A 23,659-nucleotide genomic window follows, 5' to 3' on the forward strand; every position below is an offset into this window, starting at 1 on the left:
TATTCATCCTAGAGATATGAGAGTGGTATCGATTTTCTCATCAAACTCTGCAAAAAAAGAAAATCAACGCATTTCCCAAAATTTCAAACTACTCCTTTAACTGCTTTAATGCAGTCGCTTACTTGCTTGATGCTTATCTTTATGCCTAAAGAGACAGAAAGCATGAGACTCCTATAAAAGTGTCATTTCTCATCTGAATTTTAAATATCTTTATGAAATTGGAACAATCTGGAGTACAACATAGACAACTTACTACCTCAAATATATTAATACTGTTCACTACTTCATCTTTGATCTCTCCAGTAAAAACGATGTGACCCTACTTTTACTATTAACACCATCAGAAATCTAAAATAAACACGCAAATCCACAAGCAAATAGAAAACATCCCTGCTCTCTGCTCTTTCTTGTCATTCTTCCACAAGTTATCATCCTAAGAAAACATCTCTACCCCACATGAGTAATGACAAAGAGAAGCCAAATCAAATCAAGAGCCCTCTCTATTTGCTCCATATGTTAGTTTAACTCCTAAGCCCTATCAGTGTCCCCATCTTAAGAGGAAAAATCCTGACTAAACTCTGAATCCCCTCTTTGAGAAACCACAGGTTATGCCATCATTCCCCTCATGTACTGTCAGGCTTAGTGAAAGAGCTACTGAAAATTAGCCCGACTTTGTCTTGATAGTGCACTTTGAGGCGCCCTGCCAGCAGCGACTTGGACTTAACATTAAAGACATTCTCCCTAAATGCTTCTAATCAAATGTCACATCAGCACATATGTTTTAGAGTTATATGCCTTTTAAATGTACTGTATGTCATTTGGTGCTGAAATAAGATCAATTTGTCCCACGCTATAAGGAAGTTTATGATTTAAGCTCAAGGGGAATTGCTTGACACTCTAAAGCGGATTCCCAATTTGGATGTCATGTAGGAAATTAATGACTGAGTTTAGAGTTGAATTATGGAGAGCTTGATTATGTTTCAGCAGGATTTCTGTAGTCTTTCTGTCTACTTTTTATTCATTCATGAGCCTTTAATGACTCAAATACTTGAGTGAGGTAAAATATTTTATGTCTATGTGTAAAGCTTAAGTTCTGAATTAAAGGAAAAGTTTTTTGGGAAATACATGTATTGATTTCACCCTAATGTCTGGACAGTAAATATAAAGGTACTTCCAGCAGCCGATTAACTTACCTCAGCACTAAGACTGTAAACGGGGGGAAACAGGTAGCCTGGGCTATTTCTTGGCCAATAGCAGTTGCCAGGCAACCAGCATAGGCTCCTCCTCCCACCCGTAAAGACGAACTGATGTTTTTACACCTTGACTTTTGTATGTATTAAACAAGTGAGATATCAAGTGATAATTAGAGGTGTTAGGCTAGTTGTTTCCCCCTGTGTCCAATCTTTATGCTACGCTAAGTTAGTCCGTCGCTTTGCAGACTCATCTAGTACACATTTCTTATAAATAAGCACATTTCTCCAAAATGTTGAACTTTTCCTTTAAATCTAATATAGCCACACTCCTCCCATCCCCTGCAGCTCCTCTTCAATCCAGACTCATAAGCTTGGACATACCAGTCATACGAACACCACATCTGTCTAAATAACACCTCAACAACTCTCGGGACTGCAATACTCCCGCTATGATTGCATCTCCATATCAGGGCTGACTGGATACCGAGCCTGACATTTCATTTCCAAACGCAGAGTGGCTCTGTGGATGGTTCTCATCTTGCATGCAGTGCGGGTCAGACACCTGCCAAGTCATCTCCTGCCAGCCCAGACGGAGAGGATGTGGGGAGTGACAGCTCCCGGAAGAAAAAGCAGCAGTGAGAGTCACTTCTGTATATTGGGCCCGAGATAAATTGTGGAAGTTTTACAGGGAGACACTCTCGCAGTCAGAACAGTGGGTTTCATTTCTTTCCTTGGGCAAGGTCTGTTGTGTGTGTGTGTGTGTGTGTGTGTGTGTGTGTGTGTGTGTGTGTGTGTGTGTGTGTGTGCATGAGGGATAAACTCACACACACAAAGTATCATCTACCATATCTTACACAAGGCTCACAAGGCTAAGTGCTTCTGGCAGCCCTTATTATATTAATGGGAAGTGTTCTGTAAAGGATAATACACACATGGTAGGCTGTGATGAAAGATGGCACCCAGCAAGGGATTAGGGAGGTTTGAAGGAATGACAGAGAGAGAAAGAAAGCTAGAGAGAGGCGAACACTCCCTGCTTTGTTGCCTCCTCCTCTCTTTCGCTCTTTCCTCGGGCAACAAACTGTTGCTTAAGTCGGCTTGGGAAGGCAGAAATGGAGCGAGAGTGCTATGGTGAGAGGAAAAAGGGAGGCGGGGGACTGATAGGGTACGCCAGACAGTATATCCTCCCAAGTAGATCCACGCTCCATCCCCCCCCCACCCCGCTCACCGCACTCATCTGTTTTTCACTCTGCCTTATCAGGACCAGATGGATCCGACTGTCTTCCCTTGCATCCCCGCTTCTCAACCTCCCCCCTCCTCCCGACCACCTTTCTCCTCCCTTTCTCCCCCTGGCTTCGCTCGTTTATGACACCCCACGGATTTTGTCACTCTGTGGTTTCTGGCAAGGAGAAAGAAATACCAAGCCAAGGCTCAATTTCACCAGGCAAAGAATGAGGGTTTGACGGAGCGAGAGCACGAAGAGGAGGCTCTGGGAACACAAACAGGCCTTTCTCTGCCTCCTACTGCTTCTTTCCCTTTATTTTCCATATCTTGTTTGTTTGCTTGGCTCATATTTTCACTTTTTCTGGCTTGTGGCTTTAATGTTGGATTCCTGTTGTAAATATAATGCTTCTTCGACTCAACCATACAGTATGCTACAAGTTCCTCGTGAGGTCTGTTTTCCAAACAAATTTGTATCAATCGCATTTCACAGCATAATATTGCCACATTCAGCCAACTTGGGTGGTAACTGAATAGTTTTAGAGAATATAAACAACATAAAATGCAGCTGTTTAAGGACTCCTGTCAAACACTTACTGTTGTTGTACGACTGGGTATCGATCTGCACTTTTAGATACTGGTGCCAAAACAATTCTGAAGTTTTGGTACTAATAGCAAAACAATACTTCCTTTGATACTTTGGTCTGAAGAGAATGTTTTAAAGGAATAGTTAATTGCTTATTGGAAGTTGCTTTCATGCTTTCTAGCTGAGAGTTGCAGGGTCTCCACAACTTCAGTTGTCGTGGTTGCCTGGTAACCTCACCGTGACAACACCAAAAGACAACAGGGAGAAACAGTCCTACATACAGTAACCCAACATAAAACTACAACATGTTGTTCTTACATTTAAGATTTTATACAAATTAAACAAACTAGATACAATGTGTTAACTAGTCAGTTTTACAGGAGCTGGTATGCAGATTTTGGCTAGATGGTTTCCCATTTCCAGATCTTATGCTAAGCTAAGATAACTGGCTATTGGCTGTAGCCTTAAACTTAACAGTCAGATAAAAGAGTGGTATCAATCTTCTCATCTAATTATCAGCAATACAGCTAATTAGCTATAGTTGTGAAGAAATGTAAGAAATTTAACTCTTCCTTTAACTCTATATGTGATTTATAAAATAGGCTAAACTGCAACTGAATGCACAAGTATTAAATATAGAACATCACCTAAATGAAACACAGCTTAAAGTCTAAAAAGTTACCTGTTTTAGATCAGTTTCTGAGGTTCCACCTAAAAGTTATTCTTAGTTCTTCAGACACTGCCTTTAACGTCTCCGTATAATACCACAGTCAAAGTTGTACAAAATAATCAAATGTACCACAAAATTCAATGTTATTTTTGCCAATAGAAGCAACATCTACTTAGTGTACCATGAATCAGATACAGTCACACAGTCTTAACTCAGTGTTCAGTGAGCACTTCGAGGGTTTCTTTACTAAGCTTTCTGAACACAATGCCACTTCGTCTTCTAGTGTAATTTCCCATGGCTTCCAACTTAGACAAGGCCTGTGAATAATGCTGTTGCACTGTTCTCTCTTTCTAAATCTCTCCATCACACTCCCTCCCACTTTCCTCTCCTCCTGCTCTGCTTCTCTTACTCAACCTTTCTGGAAGTGCCAAAGGCCTAGGGAGCGATGCAAGGCAGCGAGATATTAATAAAAATATGGCTGAGTCCAATGAGATATGACAGTAGCGGTGGGGGTTGTAACAGGGAGGCGTGTGGTTTGGGGGGTTCAGCAGAGGTTTTAAGTCAAACGGGCCCTTTAATGTGGTGTGACTTTGCCCACTTGAGAGGCTGGTGTGAAGTTACAAGATTGGACCCAACTGGGATGAGGCGATGATGGGTCCAACTGCTGGGACGGCCGTGATGAGGGGAGGCACGCTCAACTGGTACCAGAATCCACAGCAGCGGCAGCCCCTTTCCTGAAGTACAAACCAAATCCACACACCAATGGATCACACATTTCCTCCACTATATTACAGATCAATGGCTCCTAAAGTGAGGTCATGAAACTGCCATGGGTCCTTACGGGGATTGCAAAGGCCCCCTAGTATACAGAGATACTGTTTCATTTCAGATATAGGTTATTCACTGTCTAGACTTAATCAGTTAGAGAACAATTATAGATTTCAATGGATATAAGAATAGGTTAATAAAAAAGGGGCCTAAATCACCAAATGTATAAAGATGTTTAAATATGAAGCTAAATAGTGTTTATTTCTATAAATGGAATTGATGCATCTGCAGTCAAATTATTCTAAAATTGGACTTTCAATTGGACTTTCAATTGTTTTCATCCTGAGAGCCAAAAAACCCATTACAAACTTTTTAATAAAGAAGTGTGAGGTAAATGAATAATTAGCTCATAGACTGGAGGGAAAGATAGAGCGAAGCAGGAAGAAGAGACAGAGATGGAACACTGAATGCACAACTGCCAGATTTGTTTAGTCCACAAGGGAACATCATTTGTTAAACCAGGACCAGTCTGTCTAACTATTGCATTACAGTAGAATGCAATATTACAACACTGCTGCATATTGCCAAAAATGTTAGTGCACAATCCCCAGACTGCCTAAAGTCAGACTCACTGAGACGCCTCCCAAAATCAAACCAACACCAGCTTTTACATTTTTCACTTTCCACCACACCAGCACGTCAAGGGCATGAACCCCATCAACGCTACTGCAAAGTAAATAAAGAACTAATTTTTTTCTTTAAGAAATCATTGTGTGTCCAATGCAAATAAACAAAATTGTTATAACAGTGGATAATCTGTATCAAAATACAAAAATGTTCACTTGTTTCAGCAAATACATTTAAACCCTGAATACGAGGTTAAATGTTGTTAAAAAGGACAATTCTGCATTGCTAAGCCCATTCACCAAACTGTGCACAGCCAGACAAGAAATATAGAAGCTTGACCTCAGCAAAACCCCATCTGAAACATGAAGCCTTCTATAAGCCATAGCCTTATACAATAAGGCTTCTGCTGAACCAGACCTCAACCACAAACCCCAACCTTCCAATACTGACCCAGCACTGTCATTCTTTTGTATCCTCAACACACACACACACACACACACACACACACACACACACACACACACACACACACACACACACACACACACACACACACACACACACGCCACAGCCTTTACACATGTGCAACATGTGCATATATTCTGATAATATTCAGCCTATCCATCCACAAGATAAAAAGCTGCTTCTGTGGGAAACAAAAATGGCTGAAATGCAGGTAAACCATCTTCTGTCAACAGTAGCAGTGACTGCCAACACATGTGTACTTGTCTGTCTGTGTGTGTGTGTGTGTGTGTGTGTGTGTGTGTGTGTGTGTGTGTGTGTGTGTGTGTGTGTGTGTGTGCGTGAAGTGCACAATAAACAGAGAGTGTGTATGATTACAGATGCAAAGAGAAAGCACGTGAACAGCTTGCCTCTCTGTTCCTCTATCTGGGGATGGGAGGTGGAAGGTGAAAAGAAAAACAGGAGAAAGTAGAGACAGAAAGGGGAAGAGGCACTCTGGACCTGTGGTTTGGGGGAGCGGGGGGTTAAACAGCAGAACATGCTCGCACATTAAGAGCCATCTGATCCGCGGATAACAAGAGAGTCGCAACTCTGCTTGCAAAAAGGCCCCCGAGGAAAGAAAGAGCAAGAAAAATGTCTCTCCTCTTGTCTAACCTCCTTTCATCCAAATCCAGCAGTGGCATGGCTGATTCCAAATGACTTGTAACCTCTTCTTTTTTTCTTCTTTCCACTCTATTTTGTACTCACTCTCTATATTAATCTCCATTTTAACCTCTACAGTTTATATGGGCACTCAATTTCTAAGTCTCCACTCATTTGCTCCGTGTCCTATCTTTCTATGTTTCTCTGTTTTTCTGTCATTCACTTTTCGCTCTCCCCTCATGACCAGACCGTGGCACTGCCCCAGGCAACACTCACTGACTAAAATGTTGGGGGGGGTAGGCACTTGGGAATTTCGGTTCTCTCTCACTTTTCTCTTCTCGTCTTTTCTCCATCTGATATCACTTCATATAACACACTTATTTCCAGTGAACAATCACTTTAAACAAATCCCTGCAACGGAACAAGGCTGTATTTGTAGAAGTGCGTGTCGGAGAATCAAAAACAATGACAATGCTTTGTTACATTATAGATAACAATTTCTCTGTTCCAGATCTTAAACCTGAATACTGTTCACCTCTGTTGTACACATTTGCAGTTGATTCCCCCCTTGTGATAAACTGAGCATTTCATCAGCTGCTAACAAAAATATCCTTGTTCCCAAATGTCTAATATTCAAACACTGACAATTCACAGATCAGCGTGCTCAGAAACCGCATTGATAATAAAGTCAGATGTACTGCACATATTTCCTCAGAGAAGCACATGGAAAAATTACTGAATCCTACAGCTACAAGATGCATAGCTGTAATCTATCTGTAAGACCACATGGATTTCAGCAGCAGCATAAATTATGGTGCAGTCAAAGAATGGGGTGCTTTAAAAATCCATTATGGAGGTAGACTTATATGGCAAGCTTGATATCGAAATATTTGCACGCAGCATGTGGTCTGCAGGAATATGTGGTCCTGTGTGTTTTTGAGAAAAAGAGAGAAAATCTAATTCCCCTTTTTCAGTGAAGCTTGAATGTGAGATTATGTGTGCACATTTCTGACATTATTTCTAAGCAGTGAGGTGAATGCCTGTGACATTTATACTATTACAGGTGTAGCTTCATGAGTAGGACTTGTCAATTATTGTGAAACGCAGCACTGCTGACATTAGATGCGGCAATGTGGGTGGGCTAACACACACATGTGGCAGCATTGGATTAGGAAGTGGTAGGCCACATCATATTACTACCAAGACGTCTCTATATGGCCTCGCCTGTCTCGTGGGAGCCATGAAGCCCTCACACCCAATCCTTCCATCCCCTTTCCTCTCCCTCCCTCCTTCTACCATTTTCTCAGTGTCATTTGCTATTAGCATCACACCCATCAGCGGGTTTCTCTCCCACCAAATCCTATGTTTCTGGCCTCCAGTGGCCGCGTTCCTCTACGATCCAATCTAGAGGGTCAAATGAATGCATGTGGAGCTTCCTTTAATTTCCCTTTGCTTCGCTCTATATTTTTAGTCACAAAGGGGATGTCATTATAGGGTAGAAAAGAGGAACAAGCTGTAGATTAGTGGATGGACCAACAGTAGGGTTGCTGTATAAGGTATGACAAATAAAGGGAGAAGAATGGTGCTTTGGAGTGTGAAATTCTGAGATGCAAGCAAGGAGATGAGAGAAAGATGTCTTTATTCTGAACGTTTGTTCATACTACTAAACACCCAACTAAACAGGAAAACACAGAAAGAGCAATAATAACTTTTTCCCTACAGTCTGCAAATATATTCTGTAGTGTTGGAAATACGTGTGAGGTTTGATAATTACCAAGTACCTGACAGTGAAAGATGTACTCTGGTGTGGACTTCTTAAATTTGATGTTCCACACAAGGGCAACACCATCCGGTTCATGAGGAGCATCTTCATTATTGTTATAGGAGGCAACGAGCAACTCAGGATACTAAGAGAGCGAGAAAGAGAGAGAGAAAAGGGGAAAGGGAGCAAGAGGGATGTCAATGAAAAAAACACACAATACAACAATGAGGAGAAACAGTTAATTCTAAACACTAATTCAAAATATTATAAAGCATCTTTATAGTCTTAATAGTGACACTTAACACCTGCATAACTGGAACTTCAGACTTCAGATTTGGGAGAAGCATTGTTTTTTCTTCATGCACTGTTTGAATTCAAAGTGACACAAAATGGCTGCAGGCCTCACCTGAAGGGACCAGTCAAGGCAGGTGATTACGCGATGTTTCGACCAGTGTTCATCATAGAAGAGTCTACTGAAAGACAGGCTGGAACCGCTACCCAAGTCCCTGAAAAAAGACAGTGGAGGTAACGGTCAAAGGTAAGCCTGAAGACAACAGTTTTTTTCCAGTCGCACAACAGGTACTTGCCAACGTAAATAGGTACCTTCCAAGAAATAAAATGGCTTTTGTGTGCAGGGGTTGTTTGTGATCACTGCTAAGGTACCTTCAATCTGGATATTCACTGTACTAGCTAGAGTAAGTACAGAGGAGGTGGAGAAGCTTTTTAACCTTAAGGCACTGCAGCTAGATAATATTATAACTTCTATCAGAAATAAAAAACTATACTGAGATTTACTTGGTTACAAAGGTAGTAAACAGGAGATGTCTTTTTGTCTAACATAAAGACAAACATGCAGTATTTGCTAAAGACACTCAGTGTTTTAAATTAAAGTCATCTAATGTACGGTACACAAAACAGTCGTGACACATCAAGTCGAGACTTGGTCGGCGGCCATCAGCTGATTCAGCATATTAACTTGATATTGGAGGAATTTGTGAGTCAGTAAATTTCAGCCAACATGGCGCCTGTGGTCAAACTAGATCCTACGCAGATTGTTGTGTCATTGGCCACTTCCTAAAGTTGCATCAACACAGTTTTCTGACCTTCAGTTGAAGGTAAACTATAAGTGTGAATGATCCACAATTCTATGTGAGAATGAACAGTAACAACACATGGTTGTTAAATGTAGGATAAGTTGTTCACAAAGTTCACGAATAGCATGTCCATGGAAACAAGAAGAGGACTGATGTTAAGCACTGGGCTATGGCCTGTTTTAGACATAATCTCTATTTGACCACAGGCTTGATGCTCCTCTGAGGCTGCAGTGGTCAAAGTTGAAGTGAGCTAGTAAAAGCAGCATTCTTCTATAATAGCAGAGCAGTATACTAAAACAGCTTTGCACTTATGACTTGTATAACTTCAACCAACACTTTGATAACCTCCATTTGGAGGCAACCCTTCAAATGGCAAGACAATGCTCTTTAAGGCATGTTCACAAGAGTTTTTAACCTCTTGAGAGTGTGACATCAGCAGGAAGACATGGAACAAAGCAGCTTCCAGGCCCCTAGAGTGACATAGTGGGCATGAGTCAGTCTGAGCACATTTCTTAGTCTGAGGCATGCAAGTAAACACTCACATGTGCTCTCACATCCAAACACAGACTATGTTCCTCCCTCCTTCCTTCTCCCTGCTCACCCCTCTTTGTCCTCTAGGTCCCGGCCGCTGTAGTCGAAGAAGATGTCGCCGTCTTCAGCAAGAGCTCGCTCCATCACCCGAATGCTGCAGTCGAAGAAGCTCTGAAATTCCGAAGAGTGCAGGATCTGCTGCCTCTCCTCCTCTGTCAGCTCCCGCAGCACTGGAAATGAGCCTGGCGGAAGGGACATAAACACAAGAAGTGCAACCACAGAGCATAAGTATTCATTATTTTAATATTTTCTCAACTATTTTATGTTCTATAAACTGTCAGAAAACAGTGAGTAAGGCCCATCACACTTCCCTAAAGCCCAAGATCAGCAGCACATCATCCAAACTGAGAAGCTGGAAGTAGGGATTGTTTGACCTTTTGCTTGAAAATTTACTTGGATGATTTATCGATTATCAAAGCACTTTATTTCTGTCAAAAGTTTTATTTTTAAAATACATTTTAATCAATAATACCACAAATAGTAATGGACATAAGTTGTTGCTGTTTGTTCTAGGGAGTTGCAGTTGCAGCTGCAATCTCTTATATTTCATGAAAATACTAAATATTCATATCTTTTAGGCATTTGTAGTATCAAATATGGCCTTTAAAATCGTGTAAATATAAGTATATATAATAGTTTTTTATGTGACCTGCAAAATACAGTTAGGTTTCTGTTTTTAAACAGCCATCAAAAACCATGCTATCTCTCAATTACTGTTCAACCGCCTCAAACTGAAAAATGTCTATTTATTCTATTCAACTGACATTATGACATTCTACTTTTGACAATATTAAAGATATGTTACTGTATCTGACTGTCTGCAGTAAATGTCATGTCTACTTCTGCAAAAAATATAAAGAGTATATCGTGTGCTTCTGATGTCAGATTAACATTCACTTCATCTCTATCAAAACCAGAATCGGGTCCAGGACATAATAAACTACAAACAGTTCTTAATGCATCTTTTCTAATAAAACCCTACAGTAAGAACTTCATAAACAAGAGAAAAACAAAGCCCTCTGAGCGACCCGCCTCCCTTTGAACGTAATGGCTGCACAGCACGACGTCCGGTTTTTGAAGTCACTGTCCCCAAGCACACATGCGATTTTACACACACAAGCGCACACATATATCGACCTTTACCCTGCCTCTTGACTTTGATCCCCCCCATCCCTTTGTATTTCTTACGAGTTGTCAGAAAATACCCAGTGAATCGAGTGGCAGAGATCAAAGGCCAGACCTTCTAATAGGCCAGGATGGAGAGGAGACGGATGACTGTGTGTTTTTGAGTGCGTGTGTGCATACATCTGACTATGTGTGTGTTTGACTCACACACGGTACAGTCTGGATTGTGCATGCAAATTAATATGAATAATCCATCTGTGTGTGCATCATGTGTTGTGTTTTTACCCACTCATGGCCTTCTGTATTTTACTACATGGTACTACAGGATACAACATTATCCACATACGCATGAACACACACACACACACACACACACACACACACACACACACACACACACACACACACACACACACACACACACACACACACACACACACACACACACACACACACACTCCATTCCTCTTCACTTTGAAGTGTGGTCAGGGGGGTCAAGTGACAGGTTTTTAATCAGTACTGACCCCCACATGCCATGGAGCTGATATGCTGGACCCGTCTCAACCCCCCCCCCACCCTTCCATCTGATACACCCACTGACTGGATGTGGGTGTCACACACAAGTGACCGTGTTTCGTGACAGTTTGACCAATAGCATGTGAGAACTCGATAGAAGAAGGAGATCAGAGGATGAAGAATGGGAAGTTTTGTGTTTGCAGTAATCGGGGCTACAACTGCAACATAAATGAATTTATGCAGGAGGGTGCTGACTTTAAGAGAACTTACTGAGGTGGTTAAGGATCACTAGAATGATAATAGTTGACTATTTTTACTCTTCATCATCTGTCCTTTGTACCTTCTTTGGTTTACCTGTTGTCATCTTCTTCTAACTATTGTATGTTCTATAAACTGTCAGAAAACAGTGAGTAAGGCCCATCACACTTCCCTAAAGCCGAAGATCACACATCATCCAAACTGAGAAGCTGGAAGTAGGGAATGATAATAGTTGACCATTTAAGGATCACTAGAATGATAATAGTTGACCATTTTTACTCTTCATCATTCGTCCTTTGTACCTTCTTTGGTTTCCCGGTTGTCATCTTCATCCTGCTGCTCAGACTCGGGGCCAGGCTTCGCCTCCATCATCTCCTCATCTTCCTCTTCCTCCTCTACTGAAAGAGAGTAAAAAAAAAAGAAAAAGAAAGAGAGAGAGAGAGAGAGCACTCATGTTAATCAACAGCTGTTCCAATTTTCCTCGACCTCCCGCTGTGTGCTGCCTTCCCCTCCTTCTTACCAAAATAATCATTCCCAGACATGCATCGGTACACCTGACTAACTAACATTTGGTCCGAATGGGTTTCATTCACAAACACACGCACTCGTATTTGCTTCTTTTTTTTTGAAAACACAAAAACGTGAAGCATGAATGCTGCAGAATCTCTGTTACTGTTGCATATGTATATAAAGTATACGCTGTCTTGGGAAAAGAAATATAAACAGGAAACAATCCCGTGCCTTTGTCCGTGTTCACATGGTCCACATGTGTCGGTCACTGCGCACGCAAATCACACACACACGGACAGCAGGAAATGTCAGACTTGTGTGTGCTCTATTCCTTTCACCTTTGACCCCAAGCAAAAAGATCCTGTGATGTGTGTGTGCATGTGCGTGTAAAAGGGGATTCCCTCTGCATTCCCTCCAATCAGGCGCCGCAATTATGCTTGACTCTTCAGGATTTATTGTAAGTGCGGGTAATGTGTGTGTGTGTGTTTGGGAGGACGTGGGGTTCAAGTATGAAGGGTTACTGTCAACATAGGCACCTGCTTGTCAGCTACTGCCCCCCGGCAACAAGCCCCCCACACCCCTCAGGGTATGTGTTGGTAACCCTCGCCAACCTCTCCTCCTCTTTTCTGCCACTCCCTCCCTCGGAAACAGATGCTGAGAGACGGGGGGGAGCTCTGAGAAGACCTCTTAACACCCTGACACCGTGACCAGACACCTGTGGTCCGCCAACACACACGCTACACACAGACATACAATCTGTCTTTTCTCTCTTTCTCAAACACACAGACCCGGGGCCCTCGCCCGCGGTGCCAGGGGTGGTGAGGGGTTAACTGGCGCAGGGTCAAGCTGACAACAGTCGCTCAGTCCGGTGGGAGGAAGTGACTACATCACACCCTCAGACGTGTCATGTCTCTCTCTCTCACACACACACGTCGGGGTGTGTTTAACTCAGCTGGAGTATGGCCTGGGGCACAGTTAAAACCACTCGCTCAAGGGCCGCTCTTGCACCGGATGAACTGTCCATTTATCACTTGGACTCGCCTAAGCTTTTGATGAACTCACTGTTTTTCAAAAAGGTACAAATATGATTTTAATTGGTGGAACACTTTAGTACATTTATTATTAGTATTACAATCTTTTCCGGTCTCATTTTATTTATCATTTCAGGCTTCCTGGTACATCCTTCTATCACCCTGTCTTTGTGTTTTCTTTTCTTTTTCCCTTCCAAGATAAAGTTTTTGATATATGACTTTAATTTTCATACTGTGTGTATATAATAAATGACTAAGCTAAATCAAACACATGGCAGTGAAGCTCATTCCAAGTCGGTGGTTAACAGCCAGCTGTAGTGATCCAAACACCAGTGACCCACCAGTATGGAGGAGAGAGCGGAGAGGACCAGACAGGCAGACTGCCAGACTAGCTCCATGTCTCAGCTGCCAAAGCAGACAAGCTGCAAACAGAAACACACAGGAATACCCTTCTTACAGGCCCTTTTGTCTCCCCCTCCATGCATTATTTCTCTCTGTCATCCAACAGTCATTCTTTTCCTCCGCAAACTGTGGTCATTAATCTGCAAAGGGCTCAGGATGTAAAACAGCAAATGGGGGTCCTGCTAACCAGACCTGGAAAAGATACATTACACACAACTTCTCTTCCATCCTGTTCTATTTTGTTCTATTTTCTTGACCTTACGTGACCGGTCCGGTGGTTGGAATGTGTGGCGATGGGGATGGGAGGAGCGTGAGTGGAGGAGAGAGACCACATTGAGGAGCGGTCAAACTGTCAACCCCCGGGACCACAGGACTCTGGAGCAAGGCAGCGTGATTCATGGCCTATGGGTTACCTCACTGAGGGGAGACGGTCCAATTCCCGTATGAAGATACTGCTGATGTTGTTGCCAGTAGCCATGCATCAAGTTGTTCTGTCAAAGTTCTGCACCAAAAATATCCGGGATATTTCCTTTGAATGGAAATTTTTCAGAGATACATTTCTGTATGTGTGCTCTAAGTAAAGCTATATTGTGGTAAATGGTAATGGAGAATAAGACTCATCGGTTTAAAATGATAATATAAAACTTTCTGTAAAATGTATATGCAAACACACACAGAGGTTCCCTGTTGAGTTGCAAAAAGAGCAGGGAAGGGAAATCAAAAGAGACAATCTTTCACAGTTTGAGTGTGTCACCCCGCTACCCTGTAAGTATCCACACTTTCTTCTTTCCACCTCATTCTAGTCAGGGGATGCTTTCTGTTTCCACCTGCCGCTTAATACCGCTCCTCGCTGCAGGACAACAGGTTAACCGGTATCCTCCCCCTCGCTGCAGACGGGGTCCACCTTGATGAAACTCCGCTTGGGGGCTCCCGTTTTGGCCGGCTACACACCCGGGGTAATGATATCCTCGGTAGTCCGGGGCCGCCGCATCTGGCTGCCTCAATCTTTCCCTGACTGCTTACTCATGCTGACCGGGCCCAGTCAATTCAGCCCAGCCCAGCAGGTATGAAGACACACAGATGCACAGTGTGAAGAAACAGACACAAGTACACACGAACACAAGTGTGTAAAGGTGTTTGTAAATTCATATGCACAGACACACACACACACACACACACACACACACACACACAAACAGAGGCACGTACGCACATGTCTGAATCTGTCAAATTGTTTGGAAGCACAGAAATATTACACCTTTAAAGAGAATGGAAGTAACAACATAACCTAAAATAGCCTTTCATATGCTCTGTCAGGCTCGTCATAAATATTATCCACAGCAGTGCTAGTACTTACCTTGTGGAACAAATCAGGTATCAGCCATAACGTTTCTTTGTCAGTATCATTATATAATTCAGTTTTACATTCAGTCGAAAGCTGACTCAAGTTTTATGTTACTTAACATGATGATTAAAAATCATTCCATTAAGTTCTCCGCAACAAGATATAGAGATTTTAAATTTGGGAAAAGGGAAGCACTGCTATCAGATGGGTACTTGGTGTTAAAAAGAAAAAGTTGTATCGTTGTATCTCTAGTATGTGTAAACTTTTGTTGAAATTGTATAGTGACCATATGATCATATCTTGTTCCTGTTTAACAAAATTCTGTTGTCCAAATGTATGATTCCAAGCAAATCTTCATTAAAAACGAACTAAATGAGTTTTTGTGTTAGATGTCAAACTTTTGTAGAGCTGCAACTGCCGATTATTTTTATTATTCATTAATGTGTCGAATATTTTCTCAGTTAATCATTTGTTTTTTAAAAAATAGAAGTGAAATGAGTCCATGTTGACATCCTAAAATAACTTTTTTTTTGTCAAACCAACAGGCCAGCAGTCAAAACATTCAACTTACTATCCTAGAAGACTTCATATAACACAATCTGGATCCAGTGAACCTCTCATTTTGTGTTTACTTAAACAATTAAGTGATTGTAAAAATAACTCAACAATTTTGTGCAATATAATGCGTAACAACGGAACACAGTTCATTGTATTAAACCTAAAATAGTGATAATTTAATTCCCTTATATGTAATTCTAATAATTCTAGTAATTCTAGTCTCACCGCCAAAAATCACTCTTAATTTTCTCAGTCAGACAAGAAGGATGGTTAGTAATTACAGTGCAACTAGCTACTGTACTGAGGCTAATTAACACTTTATTAACATGTTTTCTGTGCCGTGGCTCATTTTAGCCGGTATAAGCATCGTTACAGCCTTTATGGACTGAGAATAGCCCAGGTGAGAATAATGGGCTGATCTGTTTGTGGAATAAAGAAAACATAGTCTTAATGAAGGCTGACACACCGCTGAGAGTTTCATTAGCTTAAACATCTTGTATTATTTCACAGTAGGCAGCTACTATCGCGCATGTGGAGAGTTTTAGAGAAACTGACAGCATATAAAAGATGTACACACTGTCTTCTGCTCGCCTTTGGCTAGTACATAAAGGACAATGGCATGGTGTGTCACAGCAATAATGTGCTAGCATGTGTTCTGTTTGGTAAGGATCAAAGCGTTAGCTAACCTTTTATTCTGAACCCAATCCACAATAAGTGCTAGTGTGCTGAAATGTGTTAGCGCATGCTTGGAGCGATTGGCATACGTATCAAAGAGCTGTGGGTGTGGGTGTGTGTAGAAGGGATGATGAGACCGGGCCCCAAGTTTGTCATCAACTACATTAAGGGGGCAGAGCTGCAGACTTATCATTGCAGCATGGAGGTGACTACAAAACTGAGTCACACACAATCAAAGTTGACAGTACTCATAATTTTTATAGATCTCTATTGTATTAATCACAAAGAAAGGGAGATACTGATATGAAAGAGAAGAGGCGGCGGAAACAGGGAGAGGGACACAAAAGAGAAATCTAGCAGGATTTAACCCTACAACATTATAGACACGTTCATATGGGAAAACACACACGCACGCACACACACACAGTTTGCAGGGGGTTCTGGGAGGTTGGCTGTTGAGCAGACCACAACACAAGCACTATACAGAGGAGTAGGAGGAGGCCGACATGACTTGAAAGGCCCCTCTAATGTGGCCCTGGCACGACACACACACACACACACACACACACACACACACACACACACACACACACACACACACACACTAATGCATTAACTTAACTGAGAACATCTTTTATTGTAAGAGAAAGACACAACACACACATACTCACACTACACATCCACTTCACCTCTGCATGCATTAAAAATGACCTGAGGCATCAGGGGAATTTCTCACTTTTATTCATCCCACATCCAGTAATATAATCCTTGTTATCCAAGTGTAACGCAAAAAGATTTATATAACCACAAGGATTTTAATACGACTGAAATAATGATATAGGTCACAAATAAAATGATGCAATCCTAAAATAAATAAAATGTTATATGACAGGCCGAGACAAGATAATATCAACCATAAACATTTTTAAAGAGATCAGTATCTATAGGATAATATCTCCTCTAAATATGTACAGCAAACATTACTTTGGCTTTTCTTAGTCTTTATAGGTTCTAGTATAATTTTGCTCAACAACTTGAATCTTTTGCTTTGGAATATTCAAGTCCACCTCCACTCAACAACATGTTTTTCTTCCTTTGTTCCTACAGTTGTATGTGTGAGCTCCACTGTGCACAGTGATGTATGTGCAGAGTTTGAGACAGGAAGGATGCTTTCACAATCATCTTCTTAAAAATCTGAATTTAAACATATAAACACACGTTATTGTTCCATGCAGACAATTTGTATATGTCTTAATATATGGGGATACAGGGGATCTTTGAAGGAGAAACATCATGTTTTCAGCCATATGGAACAAGCTCACGACTCATTTTGAGTATAGATCAAGAGATTAAAATGCACACTGCTGTTTTATATTGCATGCTTTTGACAGTTGGACAAGTCATGCTCTTTGCAAGTCTTGTGCCCACTCACAGGTGTCTTGGTGAACTAAGGCTCTAGTTTTTGTTAATAATCAGTGCACACAGTGACAGTTTAGGGACCTGTTAGTCAGGTTGGACAGCAAATTGATGGGTTAAAGCCAGCTATGCAGTAAAGTCGAACAAATCTTTTGCAGAGAGGGTGGTCCAACTCGCTTTGTGTTTCAAGAAAGTCACTAATCTGTAGATAATCAAGACAGACTATAGAGAAAAGTGCATCAACATAGCCTGAACTCAACATGTGAGTCCACAGTTGCAACTTCTTGCAAGTAAATTGGATTCCTACAGAAGTCAAATGTTGAGTAAAAAAAGACTTTCTTCATATAGTGGCCCAAGATTGTATTTAGGTAGAAGACAAGTTATGCATGAAATGTCGGGCACTGATGATCATTTAACTTCAGTTTGTTAATTTTATTCTGGGTTGTTTTGTTTTTTGTGTTTCAATAGAAAATAATGTTTAAAATTCATCATGGTTCATCAAGTCATGATTACCACAGTAGGGGTAAAAGTATTCGCCACATACACACACACATTAGCAGCAGGACTTGATGTAAAACTGGTGAGGCTAAAATCCGCAGGATGATTTAGATTAATTCATCTCTTCACCACACTTTCCCCACACTGATCAAACATTTTTGTGTGTGTGTGTGTGTGTGTGTGTGTGTGTGTGTGGTGTGTTCAAGACTATGTTCACCCGAGTCTACAGGGTACACACACACATGCATGACCACACATAATCAGCTCTCGTTATTGCAGCCCATAGTAGAAATAGATTCTCTCTCGATCTCTTTCTCGCTCTCTCTGTCTCTGTCTCGCCCCCCTCTCTTTCTAGCAGTGCCACCCAGCCTTGGCCATGACCCAGACCCACATCTTTAAACTGAGCCATCATGCCACGCCATGCTCTGAGCCCTGCCGCAAGGCCGTGATTAAAACCCATGACTTCAAACTTTCCAAACTGTCAAAAACGCAGTCAGAGAGAGAGAGAGACAGACCAACAGAAAGAAAAAGTCTTACATAAAGTCACTGCTGTGGCATCGACTCACTTTTCAACGCGTCATCTGAGCTGGGATTTGTGTCACTCAGAAACAGGGTTGTGTTGTGTGTGTGTGTGTGTGTGTGTGTGTGTGTGTGGGTTTGTGAGTGTGTGGTTCAGATGGTGATCGGAGGTCTGTGTTTGCTGCTCGGATGACGATGGTGTTTCATTTTGTTTTAATGAGGGATGGACGGACTGATGGGGCAAACTGTTTTTATAAGCCTGGTAAAGGTTGCTGCTCGGAGTTATATAGTACTAAAATAGACAACATTTTTCACAGCACCTCAGCAACACTTTCAAGTAAATGTACAAACCCATTTTTTGCTCAATACCTACAGTATATGAGCAAAGGAAAGCAGTACCTTTCAATCAAGTGGAATTTTGTCAAACAAATTAAGACTTAAAAAGGCGACACATAATTGAGATTAATTGTAAAACTGTTATTTCATAATACTATAATTTAATTTCATTTGATACTCATTTCTAATAAAAAAATATTTTTATTTTGGTTGGTGAGACTTTGAGGGAGCGCTTGAGTATATGTGCCAAGAGTGCTCCCTGCTGGAGAGTTGCAGCATAGCACGCCAGTGCAGCCAAACAGAAAACCAGCATGGTTATATTTCACTTCAATCAACTGTCAAGCTAAAAACTGTGATAATGATCTGGAAAGGTAAGGTTTAACTTGGTTGCAACAAGAAAAAAAGCTGATTGAGAGCCTGTTGATTCTGATTATCAGGGTTGACTGAAAATAAACTTTTGTAGTTTCAACTTAGATTTATTTTGACTTGATAGCAATGTTCAGGGGGTTTATATGCTTAACTGACTGCTCGTGTTTAAAAAGTTTGGTCTGTTAAAAGGTGCAAATTGGTCAAATGAGAGTATAAAACAGTCAAAAGGCATAAACATGAAAAACAAAGGGTTAACAAACATCAAACCGAAACAACTAAAGTGAAGCAGGGCCATGAGCTGCAGGCTAGTTGTGGCAGTGAACCGCTACCCTCTCAAATGAAAATCCCTGGAGAGTCGGAGGGATCTCGGAGTACAAGGGAGACCACCCAGGCAAACGTTCAAGACCCACTGTTGTTTTACACATGTATAAAAAATGCAACAAGGAGGGGGAAGGGTGGGGCACAGATGTCAAAAAGTCAAGTTCAACAAAATGTGAGCGAAACGTAGAAAAAAAAAAGAAAATAGTTGAAAAGAGTAAAAAGGGACACATGAAACCGTATTCCTACTCATCTCAAGCACTCATCAGATGGCAAATATTATTTTGGATGATGGCCATTTTGCCAAAGAGAGAGAGAAAGCCAGAGGGAGAGAGGGAGGTAGATGAAGAAGGGGTTCATGTACCTTATTATACAGTGGTCATGGGGGAAAATTGCAATCATCTGTGACTCACTTGGAATACCTTACACACTGTGAAAGACATTATTTTCCTCTAATATCAAGAGTTTTTCTGGGTTTTGACTGCCATGGCCATTTTGACAGAAGCCGCTTGGGACCATCCATCAATTTGGGAGTGAAACAGGAGTGAGGGCTGTGCCCTTTTGAGGGCGATGATGATGAAAGCCAAACTCAGAGTTGTTTTATGAAGAGAGAAAGTGAGAAGCGTTGGCCGATTATGTGTGTCTGCAGGGAAAAGACGAGGGGAGATCATAATAGCAAAACCCACGTCTGAACTGAAGTATAAGTTTTTGTATGAACATGCACGTACAGCACACGCACACTTGGTTTAAATAGTATCTCTAGAGACTGCTACCACAGGACAATCACTCCTCCAAATGTCCAGAAGTCACCAAACATAAAAAAGACAATTTTAAAATGTACTTTCATGAGAACAAATTCAGAATGAAACAACAGAGTACATTTTGTTCAGTCCTCTGGGTACACTCACTGTGGTTATTCTCTATTTGCTTTGAATTTTGCCTTTAGAAAATATACACGCATTTTCACACACACACACACACACACACACACACACACACACACACACACACACACACACACACACACACACACACACACACACACACTCTCTCACACACACACCTACATTCACACACACACGCTCTCTCTCTGGTCTGTTCAGTCTGTTGTAGCCGCCTGGCTGGAACAACAACAATGTATGAGACAAGCACTTCCATATGTGACTGCATACACATATATGCGCACATACACAGACACATACAGAAACATATAAGTACCTAACCATGCAAAACACACACACTCATGCAACCACATTCCTCCCTTCAGGACCTTGAAGACTGCCCACAAACCCCTCAGTCAGTTCGTATAGACTGGGAGTGTGTTACATTCACTGTTTTTATTTGAATGCATCATTGGCTCGCGGGGTTGTACCAAATGCCAAAGACAGACACAGGATAAATTGGCTGAGGGAACTCAACCTCATGAGTTGTGAGTGTTTGCTATGCGCCTCAGCCCACTGTCCAACACAGTGATACTTTCCCTCCTGATGATGTCTTTGAGGAGAAACTATAGGCAAAAGAAAACAGCACTCAAGCATTACTTTACATGTGCACAATGATGTGATCCTGTGTGATCATGTGTCCATAATAATAGGAAAGGAAAAGTAAAACAGTAAATATCTGATTGAAGAAACATTAGGCAAGAGTACAAATCTGAACTGTCATTCATTGACAACTTTCAACATTTTTAAATACTTACTTTACACATTTTGGTGTGTACAGTAAAAAATATTAAGATTTTGTTACCAACTGACATTTTGCAATGTAGTAATGAAGAGTAATGAATTTCAGACACAGATTCAAATACTTTTGGTGCCAATTTAAAATCCAGCCTATTCAATTAAATCCAGAGAGACATTTTTTGTACAACAGTTTATAAACAACTACCAGTCTGGGATCTGTTGGACTATATTATTTAGTTTGTGAAAAAATATACAAAACTAAACACTCTAACTGGACCAATGTGCTGTCAATAGTCAGAATCATGTCATAAATTAGCAGTTTGGTTTCTTAACTGCTCCATTATGGGATTATGTAGAGCTCAGGTAACGCTATGTGCGTGTGTGGCCTCTTTGCCTGTGTGCACGTGTGCTTCTGTGAACATTACCGTTTTATGTGTATGCATACTTGTTTATTCCCATGTATGTTCGTCCACACGTGTGTTTACATTTATGAATCTGTATGCTTATGTGCATGTGTGTGAGTATGCTCACAAAACTCTGAGTGCGTCTTCTCAGATTAGTGCTTGGAAATGGGTTTTCTCTTGCAATTAGAGGCCATTACCAGTCCACCACAAGTCAAAAGAAATACTCTTATTGCAGTAAATATACTTAAGGAGTGAATTACTGACTACACTCAAGCTGTACAGACCCTGAAAACTAATGGGCCAGAAAATAAATTGGGGGGGGGAGAGGGGTCATGCACACATACTCTTGCATACAGATGCACAAGCCTTAACACACACACTCTTGACCCTGTGAACTTTTAACCTTAAAAAGGGGGTTTTCCAAAGTTGCAACATCAAATTACACACAAACACAAACAGAGTTGTATTTCTGAAAGCCTATTTGTGGTTCACTGCAAACAATTACTGCTGTAATATCATAACTGCTGCAACATCCCTCAGTGGCCTCCACTGTTTCTCCTCCATTTGTTGCTCTCTTGGACTTTCTCCTTCAATCATCAGTTTATTCTCTAATATCCAAAGATTTCTCTTCACCTATTAAATTCTCTCGTTCTCCCTTCCCTTCATTTTCTCTCCATTTCTTTGGCTACTTTTCCACTGTGGCCTATTATGGATCTTTTAAGGCTCAACTGAGTGAAACCAATTTATTACAAACTGGGTCAAGCTCACACTACACCCATGCCAACCTGCACACAAGTATACGTGCACAAGCACATGCACAAAATGCCTTCAATCCCCTTGACCTTTCCTGCTCTTGCCAACATCTCAAGTACACACACACACACACACACACACACACACACACACTGATAGTCATCTTCAGATTGAGATCAGTAAAGTAAAAGAGTGGGTTTGTCCGAGTACTGACATTCACTCCGTTCATGGCCGAGTGGGATTGGCCAGTCCAAGAGGAGGGATGCAGGGAGAAACAAAGAGGGAGACAGAAAGGTTGCCCACATTTTGCTGAAACTATGTGAAATCTCACCCCCTCCTCCCATGTGTAGGGCGTTTAAAACTTGGCTCTACAAAATATTGTCAGACCTGAGGAAAATTGAGGTGGAAAATTTTAACTGCTGTGGTTAAACAGTAGACATAAGAGAGGGTTCACGGTCTCATTGAAATTCCTGAAACTATTCAACAGTTGACAAAACATAGCATCATTTTCATTGAGCACTGGGAAATGTTTTCTTGTAACACATTTAAGACTGTCACTACAAAGTAAAGTTTTGGTAAAGCCCAAAAACTTGGGTCCAAGTCCAACCCAACTTAAATTTTGTGAGCCAAACCCCTCTTAAAACCTATTTTTTACTATACTGATGGTATTAAACTATTGAAAGATAACCTGCCTTTTTTGATTAATTGATGTGTTTTGGTGACTTGGGGGCAGCACCACAAGCTAAAAACACAATACTTACATATTATCATCTTATAAAATTGTTTTGGTGAATATGTTGGCAAACAGGCTACCTGCCATTGTAAATCCAATATTCACTCTTATTTTAGCTCTGTGTTGATCTCCAACTCTTGAGAGAAATATCTGGCTATGGGTAGGTAGTGTAGAGTTTGTTGCAATGAAACAGCTGCTTGCTGTGGCTGGGAAAAAAAGCTGATGACAGCGGTGCAACTGAACCAAAATATCAAACTTCGGGGGCCATAGAAACCAGAACAATGAGCTGAAAGACACTAAACCTCCATAGAGCTGAGAGGAACTGTAGACTGTTGGGTGATAAATGAGTGACCCCAGTCATTTGATCCATTATTAATGAATAAATATTGTGTGTCAAATGTGAGGATGTATGGCCTTTTCTGTTTCACATCACAATGAAAATAAGAATCTTAGTTCGACTGAAAGTCAATGTCTTACTGTACACTCTATAAGGAGCCATAACACTGCAGTCATTAGTGTCTCTTTTAAACACTGCCACAGGTGTGCTGAAAAGCGTCCACCTGTCAGATTAAGACCATTGCTGGCCATGTCCTTGACT

General features: G+C 41.2%; 1 protein-coding gene across 11 annotated transcripts in view; it reads right to left on the reverse strand.

Annotated features, from left to right (window-relative positions):
* Positions 1–23,659, reverse strand: part of LOC127357393 (cytoplasmic dynein 1 intermediate chain 1) — a 51,447-nt gene that overhangs the window by 17,836 nt on the left and 9,952 nt on the right. For 7 of the 11 annotated variants that reach the window (XM_051389561.1, XM_051389570.1, XM_051389565.1 and 4 more), the window contains 4 exons: positions 11,815–11,910; positions 9,624–9,795; positions 8,335–8,434; positions 7,948–8,073 (listed from right to left, as the gene is read on the reverse strand). In XM_051389561.1, coding sequence (XP_051245521.1) covers positions 7,948–8,073; positions 8,335–8,434; positions 9,624–9,795; positions 11,815–11,910 — 494 coding nt within the window. The remainder of the gene's footprint in view (positions 1–7,947; positions 8,074–8,334; positions 8,435–9,623; positions 9,796–11,814; positions 11,911–23,659) is intronic. The other 4 variants (XM_051389571.1, XM_051389569.1, XM_051389564.1 and 1 more) reach the window with 1 other exon arrangement.

Source organism: Dicentrarchus labrax, unplaced genomic scaffold (genome assembly GCF_905237075.1).
Source record: "Dicentrarchus labrax unplaced genomic scaffold, dlabrax2021, whole genome shotgun sequence".
NCBI classification, from domain to species: domain Eukaryota; kingdom Metazoa; phylum Chordata; class Actinopteri; family Moronidae; genus Dicentrarchus; species Dicentrarchus labrax.